General features: G+C 47.0%; 2 protein-coding genes across 4 annotated transcripts in view; both read right to left on the bottom strand.

Moving 5' to 3' along the window:
* Nucleotides 1-421: 421 nt before the first annotated feature.
* Nucleotides 422-6,919, bottom strand: LOC118097676 (putative testis-specific Y-encoded-like protein 3). The gene is made up of 7 exons (XM_035140809.2): nucleotides 6,007-6,919; nucleotides 5,233-5,310; nucleotides 4,953-5,064; nucleotides 4,720-4,859; nucleotides 4,560-4,639; nucleotides 1,869-1,975; nucleotides 422-1,595 (listed from the first exon to the last, which is right to left on the bottom strand). The coding sequence occupies exons 1-7, from the start codon at nucleotides 6,685-6,687 to the stop codon at nucleotides 1,483-1,485; spliced, it is 1,311 nt and encodes a 436-aa protein (XP_034996700.1). The 5' UTR covers nucleotides 6,688-6,919; the 3' UTR covers nucleotides 422-1,482.
* Nucleotides 6,920-15,435: 8,516 nt separating this feature from the next.
* Nucleotides 15,436-23,730, bottom strand: part of GPR173 (G protein-coupled receptor 173) — a 29,341-nt gene continuing 21,046 nt past the window's right edge. For all 3 annotated transcript variants that reach the window (XM_035097020.2, XM_035097019.2, XM_060268977.1), the window contains exon 2: nucleotides 15,436-20,798. In XM_035097020.2, coding sequence (XP_034952911.2) covers nucleotides 19,596-20,708 — 1,113 coding nt within the window. In that variant the 5' untranslated portion in view covers nucleotides 20,709-20,798 and the 3' untranslated portion in view covers nucleotides 15,436-19,595. The remainder of the gene's footprint in view (nucleotides 20,799-23,730) is intronic.

The following is a 23,730-nucleotide window of genomic DNA, read 5'->3' as shown; positions in this document are numbered from 1 at the left end:
TTTGTAAGCCAGAGTATTTCATTGCACACTGGCAACATTTCCCCATTAAAGTTCCTAAATCGTACTCCTGTGTGTGTGTGGAGGGTGGTCTTTAGGGACTTATTCTGAAAATATTGTGGCTGGACATGCTGAACCTGCACTCATCACCCCTTTGAGATGCAGCTTTTACGACTAATATCAGCCCATTTTTCAAATTTCCGCAATCACCTTCCCACACTTCTTATTCACTCTCCTACTGCTCAACACTACTCCTCTTTTCAATACAGTAGTACTGCAAAGAACTCAAATGTATAGTGCAGACTGAAGTATGTAGAAGGAACATGCCTATTTGCACAACTTTGTGTTCTACACATTTTCTGCAAACAGCTGTGGCTGTGGACCTCCAATAAGCATTGGTGGAAGAAAGGAGCCGCACACCAAGTTGGAAAGCTCTCTGTATATTAAGTGCTTTTTTGTAGTAAAAAAAAAAAACGTACAAAGTCCTGATACGAAATATACAAAAAAACTCAGCCAAGGAAAACAGTTGCCTTTCTACAAATATCAGTAGCATTGCATAGAGCAGCCTCCATGGGGATAAGGATAAGGGGTCCAACCAGGTATGATGCTTTAGAAACATTGCTAGGAAACTATGCATAAATACATAGTTAAAGGATGGGGTGACATCACATACATGTCCATAGTGCCATGCCGCTGCAAGAAATATTCCCACACCACAGTACCCCCGGAACATTTGGGAAATCCCTGGGCACAAAAGCAGAGTGCTTCAGTCCTCCTCCCAGCCAGCCATTCTTTCCCCTCATACACAACAACCCTAAGCAAAACATTGTGCAACTAGGGAGCTGTTATTGCTTCAGCAAAGCCTCCAGGTGCAAGGCCTGCATCTGAATCACCAGGGACCGTTTTAAACCCATTGAGAATTGGCAGAGTACTAGTGTCAGAAGACTTCCAGACTTCCAAAAATGTTGGGCCTTACTCTTTGGATGGGGAGGAAGCAGGGTAATGACATGTTTCAACTGCAGGAGGCACTAACTGGCCTCTAGAGGGCATTCTATAGCTGAAGTGTTTACAGGATGAGTAGAATCCTCACAGGGAGAAGCAGGGAAGGTGTGAAAGTCAGCAGCTTAGTAATGCCGAATGGAAGAAAGGAACCCTGAGCCGTTTTGAAAAGGCCACGGGGCAGGCTATACCCTGAGTAGCCAACAGGGGACAGGGCAAGTATGCATATAGCCCCCATGCAGGCAGGTAGGAAGAGATGCTAAGCATCAGACAATGGGAATGGGGGAGTGCTGGTGTGTGGCAACATACACACCCCCAGGGCAGGAGGGAAATGCAGTCGCTGCAATAAATAAAGGTACAAAATAACCAATGTGACTGCTCCTGAAACTTCCCACCACCATATCCTGCCATGTCCAAGTGCAATTGGTCAAAGTGCCACTGAGGTCACCATGAGAAAGTCCAACCAGACAGTCTTTCCATAATGATCTAGCCATCGTCTTCTGCCTCAGAATCTTTCCCATCTGGCTCCTCACGGAGAGAGGACCTGGGACCGGTAACACCCTCTTCTTGGCCACTCAGGACCTCTTCCACAACTTCACCTGTATCAGCAAAGTAGGATACATCAAGATACTTCTGATCCTAGCCTACCAACCAGAACTGCCCTTTCCTTCCCGTTTCTGATTTTCCATTGTTCCTCAATCCCATTCCCTGGCTTCTGAGGTAAGCTATTCCCTTCTGGATCAATATCTCCCTCCTCCCTGCCCCGAGCCCTGACTTACCAGGACTATTTTACATTTAGCACGCTTTGATGTCCAGAAGCTGGCACAATTTGTGTGGGGGGGGGGACACATCCCTATTCCACCACTACTTACCTCGCCCACCCTCCTCCTCATCCATGATCTCATGAACATCTGTTGCATCCTCTTCTTCACCATCATCATCTACAATCACCACAAAGTCATCACCATTCTCTGTCTCACTAAACATCAAGGGAAGGAGGGAATGTGTCAGCATTTATCCATCATTTTCAGCTGGCCTCCCAGCCACAAATTACAAATCCCTCTCTTCATATGTCAGCATCCCTGTGACTTCATGCACAGTTTCTGCTGCCACAAAACTTGACAGAGTTCACATCCACACACAACAGCAGCTTTCTATTCTTGCCCACAGTATCTCTCCTACCACAACCCGATAGATCCAATAGCCCAGACTGCATGTCACAGTAAAACATACTGTAGTTAAATGGTTTGTCATTCATGAGCCATGTAACCAACCTCTTCTACCTTACTCCTCTGTACTAGCACAGAAGTGAAACAAACTACAATCCCTGGCTTAGCACTATGTCCAAACATGACATCATGGTTTGTTTCACTCAAACAAAGTATAAGCAGTTTGGAGTAAAATAAACTCATGATACCTGGTTCTGATGTAACACAAGCCAGGGATCATGACTTGTTTCTGTCTTATGCTAGCAAGGAAGAGTAAAGGAGGTAGGACTGGTGCATTCACAGGAAACCCTTATCAGTACTTTATTTTTCTGTGGGGGAAAAATCTGTTTCATATGTTCATTAGTAATTATAAATCGATGCAAAAAAAATTAGGCCACCTTGGCAGTTTCCAAGTTTTCATTTTTGTTTACTAAACAGAATAAACACTACGGTGGTACCTCATGTTGCAAACCGTCCCCCTTATGAATTCTTTGGGTTACGTGCTCCACTAACCCGGAAGTAGATGCCCCTTGTTGAGATGCGAGCGGAAATCACGATCTGGCAGCGCGGCAGCAAAGGGAGGCGCCATTAGCGGAAGCAAGCCTCATGTTATGAGCACTTTATGAATGGACCTCCGGAACAGATTTAAGTTCATAACTGGAGGTACCACTGTAAATTAGATCCTGTGTAGAGTCCTCAATCTACGTGTGCATCTGCATTTTATTCTGATGGTTCAGACAGTGGCTGTTTTTCATATACTGTATATTCCGGCGTATAAGACGACCCCCAACTTTTCCAGTTAAAATGTAGAGTTTGGGATATACTTGCCATATAAGACTACCCCTCTTCCAACGCACAACAAATAAAAATTTGAAAAGCATCAAATTTGATCTCAATATGGTACCGGTAATTTTAATTCAAATGCTTATGACATGCAGGTACAGTGGTACCTCGGTATAAGTACACAATTGGTTCCGGAAATCTGTACTTAACCTGAATCGTACTTAACCTGAAGCAAACTTTCCCATTGAAAGTAATGGAAAGTGGATTAATCCGTTCCAGACGGGTCTGCAGAGTACTTAAACTGAAAGTACTCAAACTGAAGCGTACTTAAACCGAGGTATGACTGTACTTAGCAGGAAAACTGTCACTTATAAACATAAGGCTGTTTGTCATCAAACATGTGCCATGCTGTTTGTTTTCTAAGGGGGAGCAGCGATCACAGTTACAACAGTGAGGAATTTTTAGCCTTTGTATATAGTAGGAGAGAGAGTGCTAGTAAGGGAAGGGAGGAGGGAGGAGGGAGGATTAGATAGAGTGTGGAATGTTGAGGTGGGCAGGGCTTGTTGCCTTCACTTCTTTTTTCAATGGTCATTTGCTTTTAAAACAGTCCTCTCCTGTCAAGTACTGTATCTGTAAACCGGGGAGCCGAGTGACTGGGTGGGGGAGAGAGAGAAAGAGAGACTATGGAAAGGGGAAAAGATTATATAAATACTGTGTGAGTTGGGGTTGTACTGCTTTGCTGAGTGACCCCCTCCCCTCCTTCCTTCCCTCCCTCCCTTTTTTCCCTCCCTGTGCTGAAACTCATACTGTACAGTATTTTCTAGCCCTTTTTTGGCGGGGAAGTGGGGTTGGAAACCTGGCAGGCTCTTGCTGTGCTTATTAAGATGAGGAAGAATGGGGAGCAGGGGGGCTGTTGTTTTAAAGGACAAGGGCGGGCATTTCAACCAGCTACAAGCACTCCGTACTGCGCTAAAGGGAAGCACCTTCGCTTCAGCTCTAGAAAGCATTTTCCAGTTGTTGAGAGAGCAGAGAGAGAGGCGGAGATATCGAGGCAGGCAGAGCCAGCGAAAGGGAACCATAGAGAGGAGAGATCAAGGCAGGCAGAGTCAGCGAAAGGGAACCATGCGGGAGCCGATCATCCCGGCAAGGAGCAGCCCTCTCCTGAGCGCGCTTCTTCGTGTTCATACGGTCGCCGCATATGGCGGGGATGCGGCCGTGGCCATTTTTTAGCTCCCCCCACCGTATGCAGCAACTGCAGATTCTTGTACCCAGCATATAAGACCCAACTTTTGAAAATATTTTCCTGGGTTCAAAAGCCGTCTTATACGCCAGAATATACAGTACGTAGTAATATATTTCTTTTCCTGATACCATAGTGTTTATATGGTTTGTCATGGCCTTTGGCTAGTACAATAAACCTTGCTTACTTACTAAATTAGATCACTCAGGCATCAGACAATTTTAGATGCTAATTATCCTTATTTGCATAGGAATCTTTTCCCAATTCACCCCCCAAAAAAACACACACAATGGGAATAAGGCCAGCAGAACGACCAACCAACTCATCCTCACCTGTCTTCTTCACCATTTTCACCACCTTCCCCCATCAAGTAGTACTGCAGCGGATTAGGCCAGAGGTCCTCTTTAATTATCTATAAGAAAGCAGAAAAGAGTTTAAAGAGTGTGTATATAGAGATGCAAGGAGCAATTTAGGACAGAGTATACCATCCACCTCGGCAATACGGTCCCCTGCTGGGAAGCTGTGGTCACAGAACCAAGTGAAGAAACTGCGGCCAAAATTCTTCCGGCCATGAGCTACTGGATCTTGGCTACGCCACCAACGGATAGGTGTAGAGTGGGACACTAGTCTTCCTGGAAAGGATGGAGACACAAATGGAGAAGACGTGAACAACAGCACATCATATCTGGGGTTCTGTTCCCATAAATATTGTCCCTACTGCATACCAGATGAACCACACTGGAACTCCTTCACAATGACCTCATTCTGGAAGTAGGGGTTGCTGTTGAAGTAGAACTTGATCTTGCAGCCTGATTTTGCATGGGTGAAATCCTCAACCTGGCATATCAAAGAATGTCAGAATCATAAGGCTAGCATGAAACCTTTGACCCACGGCACTGTCCTTCAAACAGAAAGAACCCAGGTTTCCAGGCTGCAATTGGATTCCTTCCCTCCATAACTTGACTATCTATCAATGCCCCCATGCACCAGCTTTGCTGAAGTCACCTGCAGATTCGTCATATAGCTCAGGGTGTCTTCATCCCGGTCATTGATCATGGCTGAAAGTTGGGGATGGTTGAGAAACTGTAAAATTAAAGTTAAGGAAAGAAACCAACATACTGCAGTCCAAGATTCTGGTAGGAAGAGGTATATACAAATATAGTTAGTTAATAAATAGCAGGAAAATCTGAGACACTGCACTTCTCACTTCCATCATATGGAAAACTATGTTTTTTGAGGAACTCTCTTCCTCAAGGGTCTTGCCATATCAAGAAAACAAACTCCACTCAACTACTTTCCTGAGAATTTGCATACAAAAATTGCAGTTCCTAGTAAGTCTGCTAAAGCTTGTCATTTCCTGCCAAGGCAGAAGGACAACAGGAAATCCAGAAAGGCAGGAATACCTTATTCAAGCATCTGGAATGAATTTGCTTCTTGCTAGCCAAGACAAGATCCAGCACTAATAATATCCCAACAAGAGAGAACTGCTTTCCCGAGGCTCTGGGTCAGCGGTACTCCCAAAACCCAGAGCACTCTTCAACCTGCTCCTCATTGCATAGTTCGTCTGCCTAAGACCTCGGAGAAGCCTCGGCAGTCCTCTTTGGGCTGGACAGAGCAGTCACCCTATTAAGCGTAAGGCAGGTTCAAACGCGTCCATATCCCTTTCGGCACAGCCCCGATTTCTCCCGCTCCTCCCCACCCTACCCCGTACTAATAGCACAATCCTCATTTTGCTTTTAATTTTATTCAAATCCCGCTTTCTTCCCGGCGGCAGGATACGGCCGTGACCCAGAAGCCGGGGATATTTCGGATGATGAGGTTTCTCCGCTCCAAGTGCGGGCGGCGCATGTGGCCGAACTTGGCCTTGAGTTGGGCGAAGGCGCGACCGGCCTGCTGGTTCACCGCCTCCAGCTCCAACTGCACGGCTTCCAGCGCTTCCAGGTACTGCTCCGTTTTGCGCGGCGGCGGCCTCCCTCCGGGCTCTCCTTCCTCTTCCTCCTCCTCCTCGTCGTCGTCGTCGTCCTCGCCCACCGAGATGATGGAGCACTCATCCTCCGCCTCGACGGGCCTCCGCCTCTCACGGGCCTCCTTCCTCTTCCTCCTCCTCTCGCGGCCGTCGCCTACGTCGCCCGCCACGGGGCTGGCCTTGGCCTCGTCGCCGGCGGCCCCCGGGGTCCCTTCCGCGCCCGAGTCCCCGTCGGGGGAGCTCGGAAGAAGGGCGGCGGCGGCTGCTGCAGCAGCAGCTTCTAGCGCCCCCTGCTGGCCGGCCGCGTCCTCAGGCGCGGCGATTTCACGCGCCCCCTGCCGGCCGGCGCCGCCAAGGCTCCCGCCGCTCCAGGCCGTCATGTCAGCCAGAGCCTGTGCGGCCTCGGTTTCCTTCTGTGACTGGCGAGCCGGGTCCAGACGCCGCTGCTTAGCGGCCGCGGGCGGCGGGTCCCAGTGCCCGCCGTCCCCGCTCATGGCCGGCTCCGCTCCGCTCCCTTCGCGCCGCCGGATCGAAGGGCGTCGAAGAGGAGAAGCCGCGAGCCCAACCGTCGATGACAAGCGGGAGGGGGGATGCCGATGGGGGAGGGGCGCGAGAGAAACGGGCTTCTCCAACGGCCAGAGCGCGAGAAGCCTGCGCAGCTTCCCCTGGTTGGTCCCTGGCGATCAGGGTCGAGCCAGTGACGACAGAGCTTTCTCCCTCACGTGCCCGGCCCCTGAGTTGAATGGCTGGCTTGGGCACGGCAGTCACCGCCTTCCTGCCCCACGTGGGAGGCAGGCGGACATTGATAGGTCAACGAGCCTCGCCGCCACCGCCTCTGCCCGTCTTTCACTCGCCCAATCCCTGGTGAGGTCTTTTCTACGGGCCGCGTTTCGGCCATGTCCGGCGAATTACGAAACATCTCGGTTCTCCCCTCTGTCGTGGGTAGACTATGGGAGAGGCGCATGCGCACCACGGCTACTCGGGCGCGGTTGTACTCCTTTGGCGCACGTGCCGAGGGACGCGAAGGACTCTTTTGCCTGGTGGCCCGTGAGGCCGCTGGGCGGATTTCCCGCGAGAGAAGCAGCAGGAAACAAAGGGGGAGCGAAAGGCGACCTTCGCCAGCTACGTACAAGCGGAGAGCGGGAAATTCGAGATCCGGCCAGAGAGACCACCGCCTGACCGCCATTTCGTTGGCGTCTCCTATGTCCCTCCGCTTCACAGTATAAAAGCACAGCGCTGTTGGGGGGAAAAGCCCGGGCGGGAGCTCGCGGAGAACGCTGCTCTTCCTCTGCTCCTCTCCGGCAGCCCCGGGGGAGGGAGGCCCGCAAGAAGCGGGCGCGGGAGCTGCGGGGCCTGTTCTCCGCTGGGCTCGCCAAGGATTCCAGAGTGAAGCAGTCGAGTTTGCTGGTGGCAACAGATTGTTTCAGAATGTTTTGTTGTGGACCGCCCTGAGGTCTACGGATGAAGGGCAGTATACAAATTTAATTAATAAAAATATAATAATACGACGCGGGGGGTGTTGCGAAGAGTTCGGAAAGGACCTCCAGAATGCATTAAAAGGGCAAATATAACAACGCAAGCATGTGTAAAGTGATGAACGGGTGAGTATGGAGTCATGTATCCGGGCAGAGGGAAAAGTGATGAACTGCCTTTCCAATGGGGAGTACAGAAGGTAGGCAGTTTCTGGACGTTTCGATGCCTGATGCAGAAAACAAATAGCAGAAAACCTGGCAGAATGCTGCAGTTCCTTCCAGACATGGAAATAACAGGGAGCAAACAAAAGACAGGAGAGGAGGCTTGTATCCAGGAGGGAAACTGACATGAGGAGGCTGCACTGCAACTCAGTAGAGAGTACAGTGGTACCTCGGTTTATGAACACAATTGGTTCCGGAAGTCTGTTCATAAACTGAAGCGTTCATAAACTGAAGCGAACTTTCCCATTGAAAGTAATGGAAAGTGGATTAATCTGTTCCAGACGGTCCGCGGGGTACTTAAACTGAAGCGTTCATAAACTGAAGCGAACTTTCCCATTGAAAGTAATGGAAAGTGGATTAATCCATTCCAGATGGGTCCGCGGAGTACTTAAACTGAAGCGTTCATAAACTGAAGCATGGGTGTAATTGGTTCCGGAAGTCTGTTCATAAACTGAAGCGTTCATAAACTGAAGCGAACTTTCCCATTGAAAGTAATGGAAAATGAATTAATCCGTTCCAGATGGGTCTGCAGTGTTCATAAACCGAAAATTCATAAACCGAGGTGTTCATAAACCGAGGTTCCACTGTAAAAACATTTCTTTCAGGAACAGCCATAGCTCTTTGGTGGAGGACATCCATGGAAAGCACTTCTGCACAGAATCTGGAAGAACCATTGTTAGAATAAACTACAGTGATATTTGTCTGACTCGGTCTAAAGCATGGGTCACAGACAAATGCCCATGTAGTTTGGTGATCATAGATCATAGAGTGATCATAGAATTGTAAAGTTGGAAGGGAACTAGAGGATCATCTAGTCCAGTGTTTCTCAACCTTTTTTGGGCCACGGCACACTTGTTCCGTGAAAAAAATCACGAGGCACACCACTATTTAAAAAGTTAAAAAAATTAACTCTGTGCCGCCCTATATTATAATTATGACTGTAAGAAACACTTGCCAAATATTGCTTTCCGGCGGGTCAGTGCAGTGTATTGGCGGCCGCCAGGCTCGTTTGCACTGAGCTTTGGGAAAGAGGAGGAGAAATAGCACGTGACAATGCAAATCTCCCTTCTCGTCGCTGCACGTCGCGGCACACCAGCCAGCGTCTCGCGGCACACTAGTGTGCCGCGGAACAGCGGTTGAGAAACGCTGATCTAGTCCAACCCTCTGCAATGCAAGAATATGCAGCTGTCCCATATGGGGAATTGAACCTGCAACATTGGCGTTATCAGCACCACAGTCTAAGCAACCCAGGCATCTCACAGTAGTTCTCCCAGATACTGTACTGTATAGAGGTGTTCACCATCTATGCCCTTGCTAGAGGTGACAAGGATTGAATCTAAGACCATATGCATGTGCTCCACCAATGTGCTAAGGCTCTTCCCAAAAGATTTTTTTTTTACACTCAGTTGGATTTAGGACAAGAATTTGTAGAACACTTGGATTGAGTGGGAGTGACTGTAAAATGAGGCCGAAATTTCTTCCTGTTTCCTCACTGCTGTTTACTCTCTGGGTCAGTAGACGGAACACAAAAGCAGTGCATGGCATGCTCTCGGCTGCATCTATATGTACTATAATACACACTAGAATGGGAGCATTATCTCATAATTCTGAACATTCCTGGTGCAAGTGTCATTCTTTTAAGAAACAAATTACAAAATAATACAAAGGAGTGATCCCCTTTTACTCATAACGAAGTACTAATCAATGGGGCTTACTCCCAGGTAAGTAGGGTTAGGGTCATAGCATTAAATCTCCATTGACTCCAGATAAAAGGATCTTAGGCAGCGGTGAGAGTTTTTCCTGAGGAGAGCTCCTGCTGGTAGAAGTAGACAGTACCTGGCAACAGAGACAAGTATCTGTCTCAGTGCAAGAAAAATCTTTCCTGATGAGGCAACTTGCTGACGAGTATCAAGAGGCTTTGCAGGGCAAGTCGTGTTCTGATAGTGAGCATTTTTGGAATAGCCCTTCATTTTTTACCTGGACTTAGAAATAAAAATAAATGTATAATAAGGCACCTGTCGAGGATACTGAAAATATTCTATGTGGCAAAGAGTTTTCCCCTAGGAGTGCATGTACGGTGTAGGTTTACAGTGATGTTTGTATAGAAGGAATGAAGAGAGTTTGGTTGCAGCTGGAGTGCCATAATAGCAAAAGGAAGGCTTCTGTGGGAGCAGATTCCACAAGGTGGCAATGTGAGCACAGGCTATGGAAGCAGGTCTTCATTTTATAGTATGCCTGTTGAGGGTGCTGGACCTGTAGAGAAGAAGATGGAAGCAACTTTCTCTTAGAGATTACTTCTAGTGGTAAGGGAAGTATTATGTTGCAAAGAACAAGGAAAAGAGCAGGAGTGAGTTCACCACATTTAAACTGTCCTTTCTGTCTCCCCCAGAGCCCTTAGATTTTATCATGGTGCCCCCAAGGAGTTACTGAGGTGATTTGCAAAGCACTTGGGACACTCAAAAATGTCATTCTGTACATGCAAATAATATTATGTTAAACAGAGAACCTGATTATGGCCTTTTAAGCTACAACTGCGAATAAGTACTTTTTTTATGTAGATGACATTTTCAACGATTAGGGTTATCTTTGAAATCCAAATATTGATAGTAATTTCACGTGAACATTTTTACACCTTAACACATTTAATAATAATAATAATAATAATAATAATTTATTATTTATACCCCGCCCATCTGGCTGGGTTTCCCCGGCCACTCTGGGCGGCTTTCAATAGAAGTATTAAAATACAATAATTTATTAAACATTAAAAGCTTCTCTAAACAGGGCTGCCTTCAGATGTCCTCTAAAAGTCTGGTAGTTGTTTTTCTCTTTGACATCTGGTGGGAGGGCGTTCCACAGGGCGAGTGCCACTACCGAGAAGGCCCTCTGCCTGGTTCCCTGTAACTTGGCTTCTCGCAGTGAGGGAACCGCCAGAAGGCCCTTGGCACTGGACCTCAGTGTCCGAGCAGAACGATGGAGGTGGAGACGCTCCTTCAGGTATACTGGACCGAGGCCGTTTAGAGCTTTAAAGGTCAGCAGCAACATTTTGAATTGTGCTCAGATATGCACTGGGAGCCAATGCAGGTCTTTCAAGACTGGTGTTATGTGGTCTCGGCGGCCACTCCCAATCACCAGTCTAGCTGCCGCATTCTGGATTAGTTGTAGTTTCCGGGTCACCTTCAAAGGTAGCCCCACATAGAGCGCATTGCAGTAGTCCAAGCGAGAGATAACTAGAGCATGCACCACTCTGGCGAGACAGTCTGCGGGCAGGTAGGGTCTCAGCCTGCGTACCAGATGGAGCTGATAAACAGCTGCCCTGGATACAGAACTGACCTGCACCTCCATGGACAGCTGTGAGTCCAAAATGGCTCCCAGGCTGCGCACCTGGTCCTTCAGGGGCACAGTTACTCCATTCAGGACCAGGGAGTCCTCCACACCTGCCCGCCTCCTGTCCCCCACAAACAGTACTTTTGTCTTGTCAGGGTTCAACCTCAATCTGTTAGCCGCCATCCATCCTCCAACCGCCTCCAGGCACTCACCCAGGACCTTCACCACCTTCACTGGTTCCGATTTGAAAGAGAGGTAAAGCTGGGTATCATTCGCATACTGATGAACACCCAGCCCAAAGCCCCTGATGGTCTCTCCCAGCGGCTTCACGTAGATGTAAAAAAGCATAGGGGAGAGGACAGAACCCTGAGGCACCCCACAAGTGTGAGTCCAGGGGTCTGAACACTCATCCCTCCCCCACTTTCTGAACATGGCCCAGGAGGAAGGAGCGGAACCACTGTGCCCCCAGCTCCCAACCCCTCTAGACGGTCCAGAAGGATGTTATGGTCGATGGTGTCAAAAGCCACTGAGAGATCCAGCAGAACTAGGAAACAGCTCTCACCTTTGTCCCTAGCCCGTCAGAGATCATCAACCAGTGCGACCAAGGCAGTTTCAGTCCCATGATGAGGTAAAAATACTGACTTGAAGGGATCCAAATGGTCCGCTTCTTCCAGATGTGCTTGGAGTTGTTCAGCAACCACTCGCTCAACCACCTTGCCCAAGAATGGAAGATTTGAGACTGGGCAATAGTTTGCCATATTGGCCACATCTAAAGATGGTTTTTTAAGAAGTGGTTTAATAACCGCCTCTTTCAGTGGGTATGAGAAGGCTCCCTCACAGAGAGAAGCATTCACCAACCCGCGAAGCCCATCGCCCAGCTCTTACTGGCTAGCTTTTATAAGCCAGGATGGGCAAGGATCAAGGAGACAGGTGGTTGGTTTCACTCGTCCAAGCAGCCTGCCCACATCCTCGGAGGTAACAGATTGGAATTGATCCCACGCAACTGGACTAGACAGGACTCTATTACTCACTCGCCCCAGCCCTGCTCCCACAGTGGAGTCTACCTCTTCCCGAATCTGAGCGACTTTATCTGCAAAAAAACTTTGCAAAATCATTGCAGGAGATCATGTGGCCCGTGCTGGGCCCCGATGGAGCAGGTGGTTCCGCTAAATTGCAAACCACCTGCTGCTGTTTTCTGCAGATGCAATAGAGGCGGTGAAGAAAGTCTCCTTCACCGCCGCTACCGCCGCTTGGTAGGCTCGACACAGCTTTAACCCGTGTCCGGTCAGCTTCAGAATGAGTTATCCGCCACCGGCGCTCTAGCCGTCTCAGCGATTGTTTCATTGCCCTCAGATCCATGGAAAACCATGGGGCTGTCTGGGCTCCATGCAATCGGAGAGGGCGCCTTGGAGCCAAACAGTCAGTAGCCCTGGTTAACTCCACATTCCAGCGGGCCACCAGGGAATCGGCTGAAAGGCCATCAACATGGGATAAAGTATCCCCTACCACTCTCTGGAAACCATTTGGCTCCATTAAGTGGCGGGGCAGACCATCTGAATCGGCCCCACCTTCCTGCAGAGGGGAAGGGTCGGATTTGCCCACAATTTCTATGTAGAGATTTGTTTTTTCATCTAGCTAAGAAATAAGTACTAGCTACTCCATTATGCTGGATGAAGAACGTTGTCTAACAATACTTAAATATGTTAAACATAATAGACTCCTGTACCTCATTTGCATCTCAGCCCCTCACAGAAACTGGCACAGTACAACCTTGGCCTTTTAAGCTAAATGTTGGAGGAAGACAGAATTGTAGGGCAGTATAAAGAGCTTCCACTAAAAAAAACAGGGACTAGTGATAGTATTTAGTGGCGTCAGTGTTCCTTCTGAATGATAGGTGACCATTTGGTGGGTAGGTGAGTGCCTTGGCAGCTTGAGTTTGTGCCATAGCTGGATAGGAGCAGGACATCAACAGGCTTGGCTTGTGGTCTAGAGACAGGTCTCCATTCCTGCTTCACGTCTTGCAGGGAATTAGCTCACATGTTAGGTTCTTCAGGAAGAACCAGATGCACAAATACAGGATGGGGGACACCTGGCTTACTAGCAGTATATGTGAAAAGGATCTAGGGGTCTTAGTGTACCACAAGCTTAACATGAGTCAACAGGGTGATGCAGTAGCCAAAAAAGCTAATGCATCAACAGAAGCCTAGTGTCCAGGGGATGGGACTTGAACCAATGGATTCAAGTTATAAGAAAAGAGATTCCAACTAAACATTCAGAAAAACTTTCTAACAGAGCTGTTCAGCAGTGGAACAGACTTCCTCGGGAGGTTGTGGACTCTCCTTCCTTGGAGGTTTTTAAGCAGAGGTTGGGTGGCCATCTGCCATGGATGCATTGCAGGGGGTTGGACTAGTATGACCCCTGGGTCCCTTTCAACTCTACAATTCTATGATCCAGCTTTGGGAAGCAAGGATTCTCCTCCCAGGGTTGATATGTGGAAAGCCATAGAAGCAGTTGAATGACAGGCAGGTTGTGCAGCCAAAGCTTTGCCTTGTCAACTGGGACTCCTCGAGGCTGAAGCCCAGGCAGCCCTGAAATAGAAGTGTTCTGTACAGGCTCTAAATTAATTGTCAGCTATCCTGGTGGTTGGTAGTTCTCATTTACATATGCTAATTGCCCTAAAGATAAGTCATTGATATTGATCACTGCCTGAAACAAATGTTCACATTAAAACATTTTTTTGGGGGGGGGGGGTTGCCTAGGGAACACACGAATTGGGTTAAGGCAGTTTAAAACCAAGTGGGTGACTCCCAAGCCAATAGGATACCGTATAGGCCTCAGATTAGCCTTCCCCCCATAGGGACTAGAATTTCATCTCTTGTCACTGCTGTTTGCCTCAAATCCTCAGGCTCCCTTCCTGTGAAAGTGAGTTCCAGGATCCTGCAAGCTTCCACTTCAAAGCCAGATGCAAGGAATTCATTCAGCTCTGCAGTCTCCTTTTCTTCCTTTAGCACACCTTTGTCCATATAGCCTCTCCTGCTGATAATGTATTTTATAAATATTTTTTCTCTTTGCTAAAACGTTCTCAAATCTCTTACTGTCTGTTTGCATTTGCATGTTTTCTCCTTTGATGAACATACCCCCCCCCCTAGTTGCACCTTGACATCAAGCAGGTGCCTTTGCTGTACTGTTTGGGGCACCTTCCCAAAAAAATCTGTTTCAGCAGGCTGATCCAGATATGTAAAGTTGACCTGCATTTTAATATGTAATTTTAAAAAATAATGTTTTAATCTACTGGTTTTATTTATACCTTGAGGGGGTTTTTAGGTTAGAAGAAAAACCAAGTTTCCTGTGCTAAATTACATTTATGTCCTACCTTTCTTCTCAAGAATGGAAAATGACATATCCTTATAACCAATACAGCAGCTCTGAAATGCCACACAGTTAAGAACATTGTAGCTTTTCCCTGGTCACCTCAAAAGGCAGCAGTGGATGGCAGGGTCCCTACAGTTGTGGGGAAACCTGTTACATTTATAGTGCAGCACCAACACATTTTGGTAAACTGCTTGGAGGTTTCCTTACTATCAAGTTGTACAGCATATACAGATTGATTGATTGATTAATAAATAAATATTAAGAATGACTGCAGTCTCTCTAAACTCCGTGTCAACTTTTCTTTGTTTTGTGTCAAGTTTGCCAGCTTCTTATTTCAAGATAGGTGCTGTGGATGGAGCCAGGTTGACCTACAGAGAAAATCTGGTGGAGTGTGAGCAGAGCATGTTAGGATGGAGTCTAGCAGCTCTGGAGGCCAGACAAAAGCAATAGACCTTTTCTGGGACTGGCTTAACTGGCTATCTACCAGAGTATGGGTTTACTGATCGGGTTGGTAAGACAAAGTACAGGAAAGCAACTCTACCTTTCAGAGTTGGGGCTTGAATGCCAGAAGAAACATGGCTGCCTCTGTTTGAGCGAAGATATTAAGGAGATCCACGGGATGTGAGACACCCTTGTTCCCTCAGCTATAGGTTGTAGCTCTTCTGTGTACCTTCTCTTTGTGAGGTGAACATTCATCCCCATTTGTTTGTGGGGCAGTTATTTGACATTGCATCAAGCAAATGTTATTCTGCCCATCCTAGTGCATTTCCCCATCAACTTAACACAAAATGTCCAATCTTTTGGGGAGGTAGGCTTGTTGCATGATTCCCTACTCAACTGTAATTGCACAATTTGAATTTGCTGGCATGTGATCAAAAATAGCAGCAGTATGGAAGTGCCCATATAGAATAGCTTTTCTAGAGAAGACCATATTTGTACACTAGGGATAGGCAATCACAAGTCAAGGGCCAGAAGCCTTTGTAACAGTACCACCCTGATCCTATGGCCATTCTCCCCATCACACACTTAGCCACCTCTTGTGCATTTGGACCAGCAACAGAGGCTTGGCCCTGTCTCTTTATTACACCCTTCCGCCACTTGTTGCCAAGGACGAGGCACAGGGAAATAGTAGTGAGTGGCTGAGGGAAGGGCTCAGCCAAAGCCTCTCTTCCTAGGGTAGAAGGGAGACTAAGCACCCCTAGTGTTGGGCTGTGCTAGTGGTGGAGCCCCTGTTGCTGAGCCTGTTAAGAAATAATTGACAGGCAGGTTTAGATGGCTTCTGCCATGTGATCAAGACCTTTTTATTTAAAAAAAGCTTTTCAAATGTTCATTTTGGGTTTATTATTTTTTATTATTTAAGAGTTGGGGCTCAGGCCTTCCTAGAGGTAATTCTGTGTTGCATCCAGAATCATAAAGGCTAGATTGGAGGTATGGGGAAAGTATGAGAGACAGAGACATCTTCTGCCTCACTGGCCAGTACACCTGTACATGCAAATGCGTTAATATCATTTGCTCCTATATTGGGGCTCTAACACTGAAAGCAGATGCAAGTGGGGTCCCATGTGCAAAGTTGTTTATTGCATTAAATCCCATCTGGGATTACAGCTGAGAATTCCCATCAGGATTGTCAATTTGTCAACATTTCATCCTGGCCAGTTGCCAGAAGAGGAGTATGCAAAGTGACAACAAATTGTGGGGTTGGCGATTCCATTATTTCCCCACAGCTGAAGGGGACACGCTGCTTAAGCTCCCAGGCATTTTGTCTACATTTTTTGAGTGGTTCCCATCATAGAGGAAAGGCACTCTGCACAAAAGAAGACTTTCACTTTGCAGTCTTAAACTTACACTGTTGGAGAAGGCATTCTGCTCTCTCAGAAGCACCAGCTGAACACAATAAAGGTGGCAACTGTAATCCTCATGCTCTTTAACTTTCCACTGGTCAAAATGGAAGTTTCCAAGAACTGTGATCATATTTTCCAGGGGCAACTCACATGACATAATTGGGGCCACAGCACAGGGAGAGAGGAATTAAGCATTCTTCCTGTGCAGGTCCCCTGACGGAAATCACACCCACACCAGTTGTTAGAAGCAGGGGAAGGGAGGGCAAGTACCCACAACATACCTGTCTTTTCTCCCTCCATACCTAATAGTACCTTGGTAAGTGGGGGTGGGGGGCAATTTCTATCAAAGAAGTAGTGAAGTGCAGGGGAAAGTATAACACATGCAGGACTGCTTAAGCCTACAAACAATGCTGGGAAATCTGATCGTGGATCTTCCATGTCATGTTAGCCCTCAGTGGAATGTTTGTATTCACTTTTTTTTCTTTTTGCTTCTGTCTCAAAAAAAATCACCCAGGAAGTTTGCATTTCATTCCATGTTTTTTATATAGTTTTATAAAAAAACAAAAGAAAGGAAAAGGAAATGAGAAAATCCCCAGAAAAAGGAGGGAATGGAAACAAATTTGACACAAAAAGGGGGTGGTGGGGCAGGATAGAACAGAGTCCCCACCCCAAAAATCAATTTCCACCCCTCAATCCAGTCATCCCCTATCCACCCACCCCGAAGCTGCCCCCATCTGAAAGAAGTTCAGAAGCGTACATTGCAGGGGACACACATCCATCCATTTGTCCTGTGCCCCCCACCCAACCCTCCCTCTCCCACTAAAGTTTCAATTTCTTTATTCGACTTCCTTTTTAAAAACAAAAACAAATCTCAACTTCTTTCAAGTCTCTTTCCAGAAAAAGCATTCTGGAAATAATCTGTGTTCATCTCCCATATTTTTTTCAAATACAGATTTCTGCAGGGTGGCCATAATGCTGGCCAGTGATTTAAGGCCATTCAGCGGGGGCAGGGCTGGAGGATAAGATGAACAGTCTTGTCTTCAGAGGCAAAAGTCAGCATCTGGGTCCTTCGAATGGAAACAAGTGGGAGACAGCCCCAACCCCTGCATCCTTTTCTCACCTGGTTCCTGATCTCCCCACCCTCCCATCCCTGCTCCCACCTCCCAAACTGTGCTCTGCTCTTAATTCCCTCCCTGACCTCTCCCTTCACTCATCCTTCATTTTTCTCCAACGTTACTCCCAGCAGTGCTTCTTCTAGGCCTCATTTCTCAACCACCTCTTTCCTCTTGAATCCTCTTCTCCCCTCCCCACCCCATAAGGAGCACCTCAGCATTAACAATAGTCCCATTGAATTAGAATGTCCCATGTGCCCCCCCTCCGCTCCTCAAACAATATGTCTGGTAATTGAGTTTCTTGGATTTGGGGAGTATCTGCCTGAGGGGTAAAGCCAAAATGGAACCGATGGGTATCACAACTAAGGGTGAACCCAGCAATCTCAGGACTCCCAGATCCTCTAAACTTCAGGCCCCATTCATCTGTTCAGATGAAAAAAGAACCAGGAGTTCCAATCCCCACATTTCCCTTTCCCTTTAATAGATAAATAAACAAGCCAACCACTGCAACCCAGAACTGGAGTCCTCTCTCACACTCACACTACCCAGTGTACCCCTCTTCTCTCAGAGATGGTGACATTCTTCCTCCCACGCCCCCTTTTTCGAGGCTTGACTCCCTTCTTAGAGTTGGACACTAGAACAATCAGGCCTCCTTCCGAGCCAAAGGGCTATTTGCCCTCTTTCTGTCAATGACCCAAAGCACAGACAACTTGTCCACTGGAATAAATCCAGAGGTACGAGACAGCAACTCTGGGAAGGGTGAGCTTTCCATACATGATCTGGTATTGTCTCACAAGAACAGTGCAAACAGTTCTGTGATGTGACACGGCAAGGAGGAAGCAATGGGCTGTGTGATCTGAATGTGTGAGAATCAACGGGTGGTGGGAGTATTGTGGCATTATATGCCTTGCAACAGTGGCGTTTTTGCTTTCCATTTTAGCTGGGCATGTGCCATATTGACATCATTGCACATGATTCTCCTGTAGTTACCCTACACTTTCTGCAGCCTCGGGTGCTCTCCACTGTCTGCCTTGCATGTTGATGTCTCTGCCTTTTCCCACTCTTCAGGGAATGCGTTAGGATTTCTTGGTGGCTTCCTCCTCCCCCACACCCTACCCGCATCTTCCTGCTTGCATTGTTCCAGGGTGACATGGTCTGCAGGGCCTTGGATTGGTTGCTGCCATGGCAACTGAGGTGGGGTTTCCAAGGCTCCCTGGTTACAGCTTCTGACTGACAAGGAGCCAAGTCAAGGCTAGCTCCATGGCATTCCCTTAAACAGCTGTGTCTACTGCCTCCTTTCCTCCCCTGCCCCTCTATCCTTCCTGTCCCTGTGGGGCCCCCCTCAACTTAGCCTCAAACTGAGACCGTGTGGAATTGGTTTAATTGATGGAATGAATAACTGAATGGGAGAGTTAATCTTCTACATCATCAGAGCCCTGCCTCCAGCTGCAAAGCCAAATCAACCCTGCTGAGCATGAAGTGGTTTTGCTCCAGTGAGTGGGATGGCTTTGGCTTCACTCTGGAAAATCCAAATACAAAAATCTGATTCTGGCCTCTTTTCAGTGATGCCAGACACACCTTTAGAGCTGCTATATCAAACACTTTGAAATAATGGACGCAAAAGTTTCTGGTGTTGGTTCTATGGAGTTTTGCAGTGTCTGATTTAAGCAACTGGATAGAGTTTGTGGGCTATAAAAAGAGGAAAACTCCATGATGCACAGGATATTTTGTACCCCTTCTAAGACCTTGCTGGAACACTACTGGGGACCAGCTACTGTCATCGTATAGCTCTGGATTTACCCCAGGGGAGCTGAGACCAGAATCCAGCTCTGATCTCATTGTAGTGAATGAGTGGTTTTGGATATTTGCCCTGGGTTAACTGAAGCGATCATAGTCCATTGTGACACCAAGTACTCTGGGGAACCATGGCCAAAATTGCAGGGGAAGCAGAACGACCCATCTTTTGGCATCTTGTGTGATATATAAATAAGAAAGAAATGAAACTCAAATTCAGTTTGGCACAGGCAGATGCCTTCCAGCCAACCCTTGGCACTCCTCACATCACACAATAAGGCTCTCTGGGCAGTTCGGGCTCTGTCCTCCAGCAGGGAATGTGGGTGATCAAGCCCTTCTTGAGGTCCTTGTTGAGTACAAAGCAAACTATGGGGTTGACAGCAGCTTGGGCAAAGCTCATCCAAACAGCTGTGGAGAGGTAGCGGTGGGGGATGCTACAGGCTTTGACAAATACCCTCCAGTAGCAGGCCACAATGTAGGGTGACCACAGAACCAAAAAGAGCAAAGTGATGACGTAGAACATCCTGCCTAGCCTCTTCTCAGCCTTGAATTCTTCCATGCCCAGCAAGCGCCGGTTGGCAGCGTGAGCATTCTGCCGGATGCCCAACAAGGTAGGAGGCATGGGGCCGCGGCCAAAGCCAGCAATCCAGTTGGCTGCAGCTTGCCCAGTGGCTCCCGGCCCATGGAACGTCCAGTTTTGGCTGATAGCTGGGACCATCTGGACAGGCTTCATCTTGCGATGGCGGTACTCAAAGAGAAGGAGCTTGATGTAAACCACGTGGGTGGCAAAGATCAGCACAGCCAGCATGAGCATGAAGCCCAGGGTGTCATTGGCTTTGAAGTAGCGGTGCTCAAAGATGCACTGGTCCTCCTCACGGATGAACTTGTAGGTCCCAACGTCGAAGACGGGTGGGAAGGCCATGGCCACGGACAAAGTCCACACCATGCAGATGACAGCCACACATGTCCAGAAGGTCATGCGTTTAGCATAGAAGCGGTGGTGGGCCACAGCCATGTAGCGTGTGACACTGATGCAGAAGAGGAGGAAGGCAGCATGGAAACAGAAGAGGACAGCCATGAAAGCCACAATCTTGCAGCTCAACACACTGTAAGTCCAAGCAGAGCCGTGGCGGATTGAGACGAGGACAAAGGGGAAGCAGACAGCTGAGCGGATCACGTCAGCCAGGCACAGGTCCAGCAGGAAGTAGTAGGGTGCTTTGTGGAGGCCACGCTCTTTCAAGACCAGCAGCGAGAGGGACAGGTTCCCTGCCAGGCTCACACAGATGATGAGGCCCAAGAGCAGCAACTTGGCATAGGTGGAGGCTGCGTGGGGCGCTGAGCCATGGGCTTCTTCACTCTCGTTGGCACTGGCCATCTTTAGGTGGGGAAAGGAAGGGGGAAAACTGGCTCAGCGGCGACGTGCCCGGTGATGGCCCATGACCCCAGTGCTAAAGGGGGGCATTGTCTGTGGGGAAAAGGTTGGAGGAAAGGGGAGTAAGGAAGCATTAGTTCATGGTAGCAACACAAACTTTTCCCCCTTTCCCTTTTTTTCTTTTTAAATACTATGTTCTATACGAGGTCCCAAACCTGTCCCAAATACTCTGAACTACAGGTGTTTTGAAATTCAAAGGAGAGATTCCCTTGCTCCACCTCCTGCAAGGAAAGGACAAACATCTATTACTGACTCAATTATTTTTGTCGTGCTAAGGGGACAGATGTCTACACAAACTAGAGAGCCAGGTGAACTCTAGAACACCTTGTGATGTTGCAGAGGATTTGAGGGCTCGTGTTGAATTGTTACAGGAAGCGGCTTCCTGGTCTGCCTGCAGGGTTATATATATTATATTCTTGTCCTCCCCTCCTTTTGAGGAGCTTATCATACATGAGCTTCCTCTTTATTGTTACAACACTCCTATGAGGTAGATGAAACTGGGAGATAGTGACTGGTTGAGCTGGATTTTCACAGTATTCATTTCCTAACTAGCTAGTTCCTGACAATGTGGCCAAATCAAAATGCCCTCGCTCAGGCTGGAGAAACGCATCGTCTTAGACAAGAAATAATTCATCCTTTTCCATTCCCTGCTTCACTGAGCCAGCTTTGGACATGTCAGGGATAGCATCCAATTGGATGGTCTTGGGACAAGTCACTGTCTTCTCAGCCTCCATCTATAAGTTGAGAAGAATTGTGTCTTAACTCACAAGGCTCTTTTGTGAATAATTAAGATAAGAACTATGACAACTTTTTGCATAGTAATACAGTGGTACCTCTACTTACGAATAACTCTACTTATGAATGTTTCTACTTACAAATGGAGCTCCGTCCGCCATCTTGGATGCGGTTTAGATAGGATTTTTTCTACTTACGAATTTTTAGATAGGGTTTCTTCTACTTACGATATTTTTTCTCCCAATGCATTCCAATGTGATTCGACTTACAAATTTTTTCGACTTACAATTGTGTGTTCGGAACGCATTAAATTCGTAAGTAGAGGTACCACTGTACTGTTATATCAGCTGAAGTTGTTTGACTTCCCCTCTAGGGAAGTGATGGGGAACCTGTGCCCCTCCATCTGTAGCTAGTCCCAACTCCATAGCTGTCAAGTTCTCCCTTTTTTAAGGGAAATTCCCTTATGCTGAATAGGCTTCCTCGCGAGAAAAGGGAAAACTTGACAGCTATGCCCAACTCCCATCCTCCCTGACCACTGGAGCTGATGGGAGTTGGAGAGTCTCAAGTCCCATCCGCAGTCTAGAGTGAAATGGCCAACTATTCCAAAGAGCCAAACAGTCTTCAAAACACATAGCTGAGGCTCCCTCAGAAGATGGTAACCTCTCCCTCCTTGTAGGTTTTTAAGAGGTTGGATGGTCATCTGTCATGGATACTTTAGTTGAGATACCTGCATTGCAGGGGGTTGGACTAGATGACCCATGGGTCCCTTCCAACTTCACAATTATACAATTCATAAAACACGCCCAGTGTCAATCAGTCAGTCAAATATTTTTTAATATTGACCCAAAGTCATGGTCACTTCAATATTCTCTATGGGCTGGTGGTGATGCAAAATGAAAAGCCTGGGACAAAGGGGGGCGGGAGAGAAATTGCCACCAGTTCTAGCAGGTCCACACACACAGGCCATATCAAAAGGAGACCTGTGTAACTGGGATCTCTAACAGAATTCCCAGGGTTCTTTGGAAGAAGCCATGACAGTTAAACCGATATGAAAAATAACAAGTTTATAATGTTGATACAACCCCAGAATATTTGCCTTTGTGGTTTACAGATTTGGAAAACATGGCTTAATTTTGGCACAGGCAAGGGAGAGATTGTTTCTACAAAGCTGCTTGGTACATTTTGAGTCACATACAACAGTCAGAGAGTCATAGAAGGAAAGTGCTCTAAGAATGATCTAATGTTTATTGCACTTGCCTGGGAGAGAGTAATCTTTCTAAATTTAGCACTGCAAGTTAAATTTTTATATATATAAATTTTTGATGAGTTTACAATTTAGGGATGAGGACAATTTCAGCTCAAAATGACTAAAAGCAATTTTGTTAGTCAATAATAGCTGCATTCTCAGTGTACCTAAGAATTTTGCTACCTTGTTATCCTACCCAATGAGGTCTTTCATCAAAAGAAGCTCATTTTACAAAGCTAGCAATCCTATGTATACTTAGTGAAATCAGTAAGCAGATTGTGTAGATGTTGAATTACACACACACACAACATCTCAGAACTGTAGAGTTGGAAGAGACCATGAGGATCATCTAGTCCAACCCCCTGAAGTGCAGAAATCTTTCACCCAGCCATGGGCTCGAGCCCATGTCTTTGAGATTAAGAGTCTAATAATAATAATAATAATAATAATAATAATAATAATAATAATAATAATAAATTATTTGTACCCCACCCATTTGGCTGGGTGGCTTCCAACAAAATATCAAATCAAATCAAACCTTTACTGCGTTAGCATACAGCCATAGCAAAATAAAAACAATACAAAATGCCAAAGACAAGCAACAAAGCAAAATTCAAGGCGATGTTGCTGGTGTAATAACATTTAAATTACCCTAAGACAATAATGCAAAGATCTAGGTTCCAGCACCAAAAATCTAATATGCAGATATATGTAAAGCATAAAATAGTCCAAAATAGGCTCGGCACATTCAGTTAAAACCAACAAAATATTTAAAATACAATAAAACATCAAACATAATAAACTTCCCTAATCAGGGCTGCCTTCAAATGTCTTCTAAAAGCCAGATAGTTGTTTATTTCCTTGACATCTGGTGGGAAGGCATTCCACAGGGCGTTCCACAGGCCACTACCGAGAAGGCCCTCTGCCTGGTTCCCTGTAACTTGGCTTCTCGCAGCGAGGGAACCGCAGAAGGCCCTCGGTGCT

The sequence above is a fragment of the Zootoca vivipara genome, chromosome 16, assembly GCF_963506605.1.
Source record: "Zootoca vivipara chromosome 16, rZooViv1.1, whole genome shotgun sequence".
NCBI classification, from domain to species: domain Eukaryota; kingdom Metazoa; phylum Chordata; class Lepidosauria; order Squamata; family Lacertidae; genus Zootoca; species Zootoca vivipara.
This window is presented reverse-complemented; position numbering and strand designations above follow the sequence as displayed.

Bases quoted from the DNA above. Each gene is read 5' to 3' on its own strand.
- LOC118097676 (XM_035140809.2), bottom strand. From the start codon at position 6,687: ATGAGCGGGGACGGCGGGCACTGGGACCCGCCGCCCGCGGCCGCTAAG. The intron at 5,311-6,006 runs GTATCCTGCCGC...TTAATTTTACAG, and splicing joins CCGGCTTCTGGGTCACGGCC to TTTCTCAACCATCCCCAACT. The intron at 4,860-4,952 runs GTATGCAGTAGG...CATCCTTTCCAG, and splicing joins GTTCCAGTGTGGTTCATCTG to GAAGACTAGTGTCCCACTCT.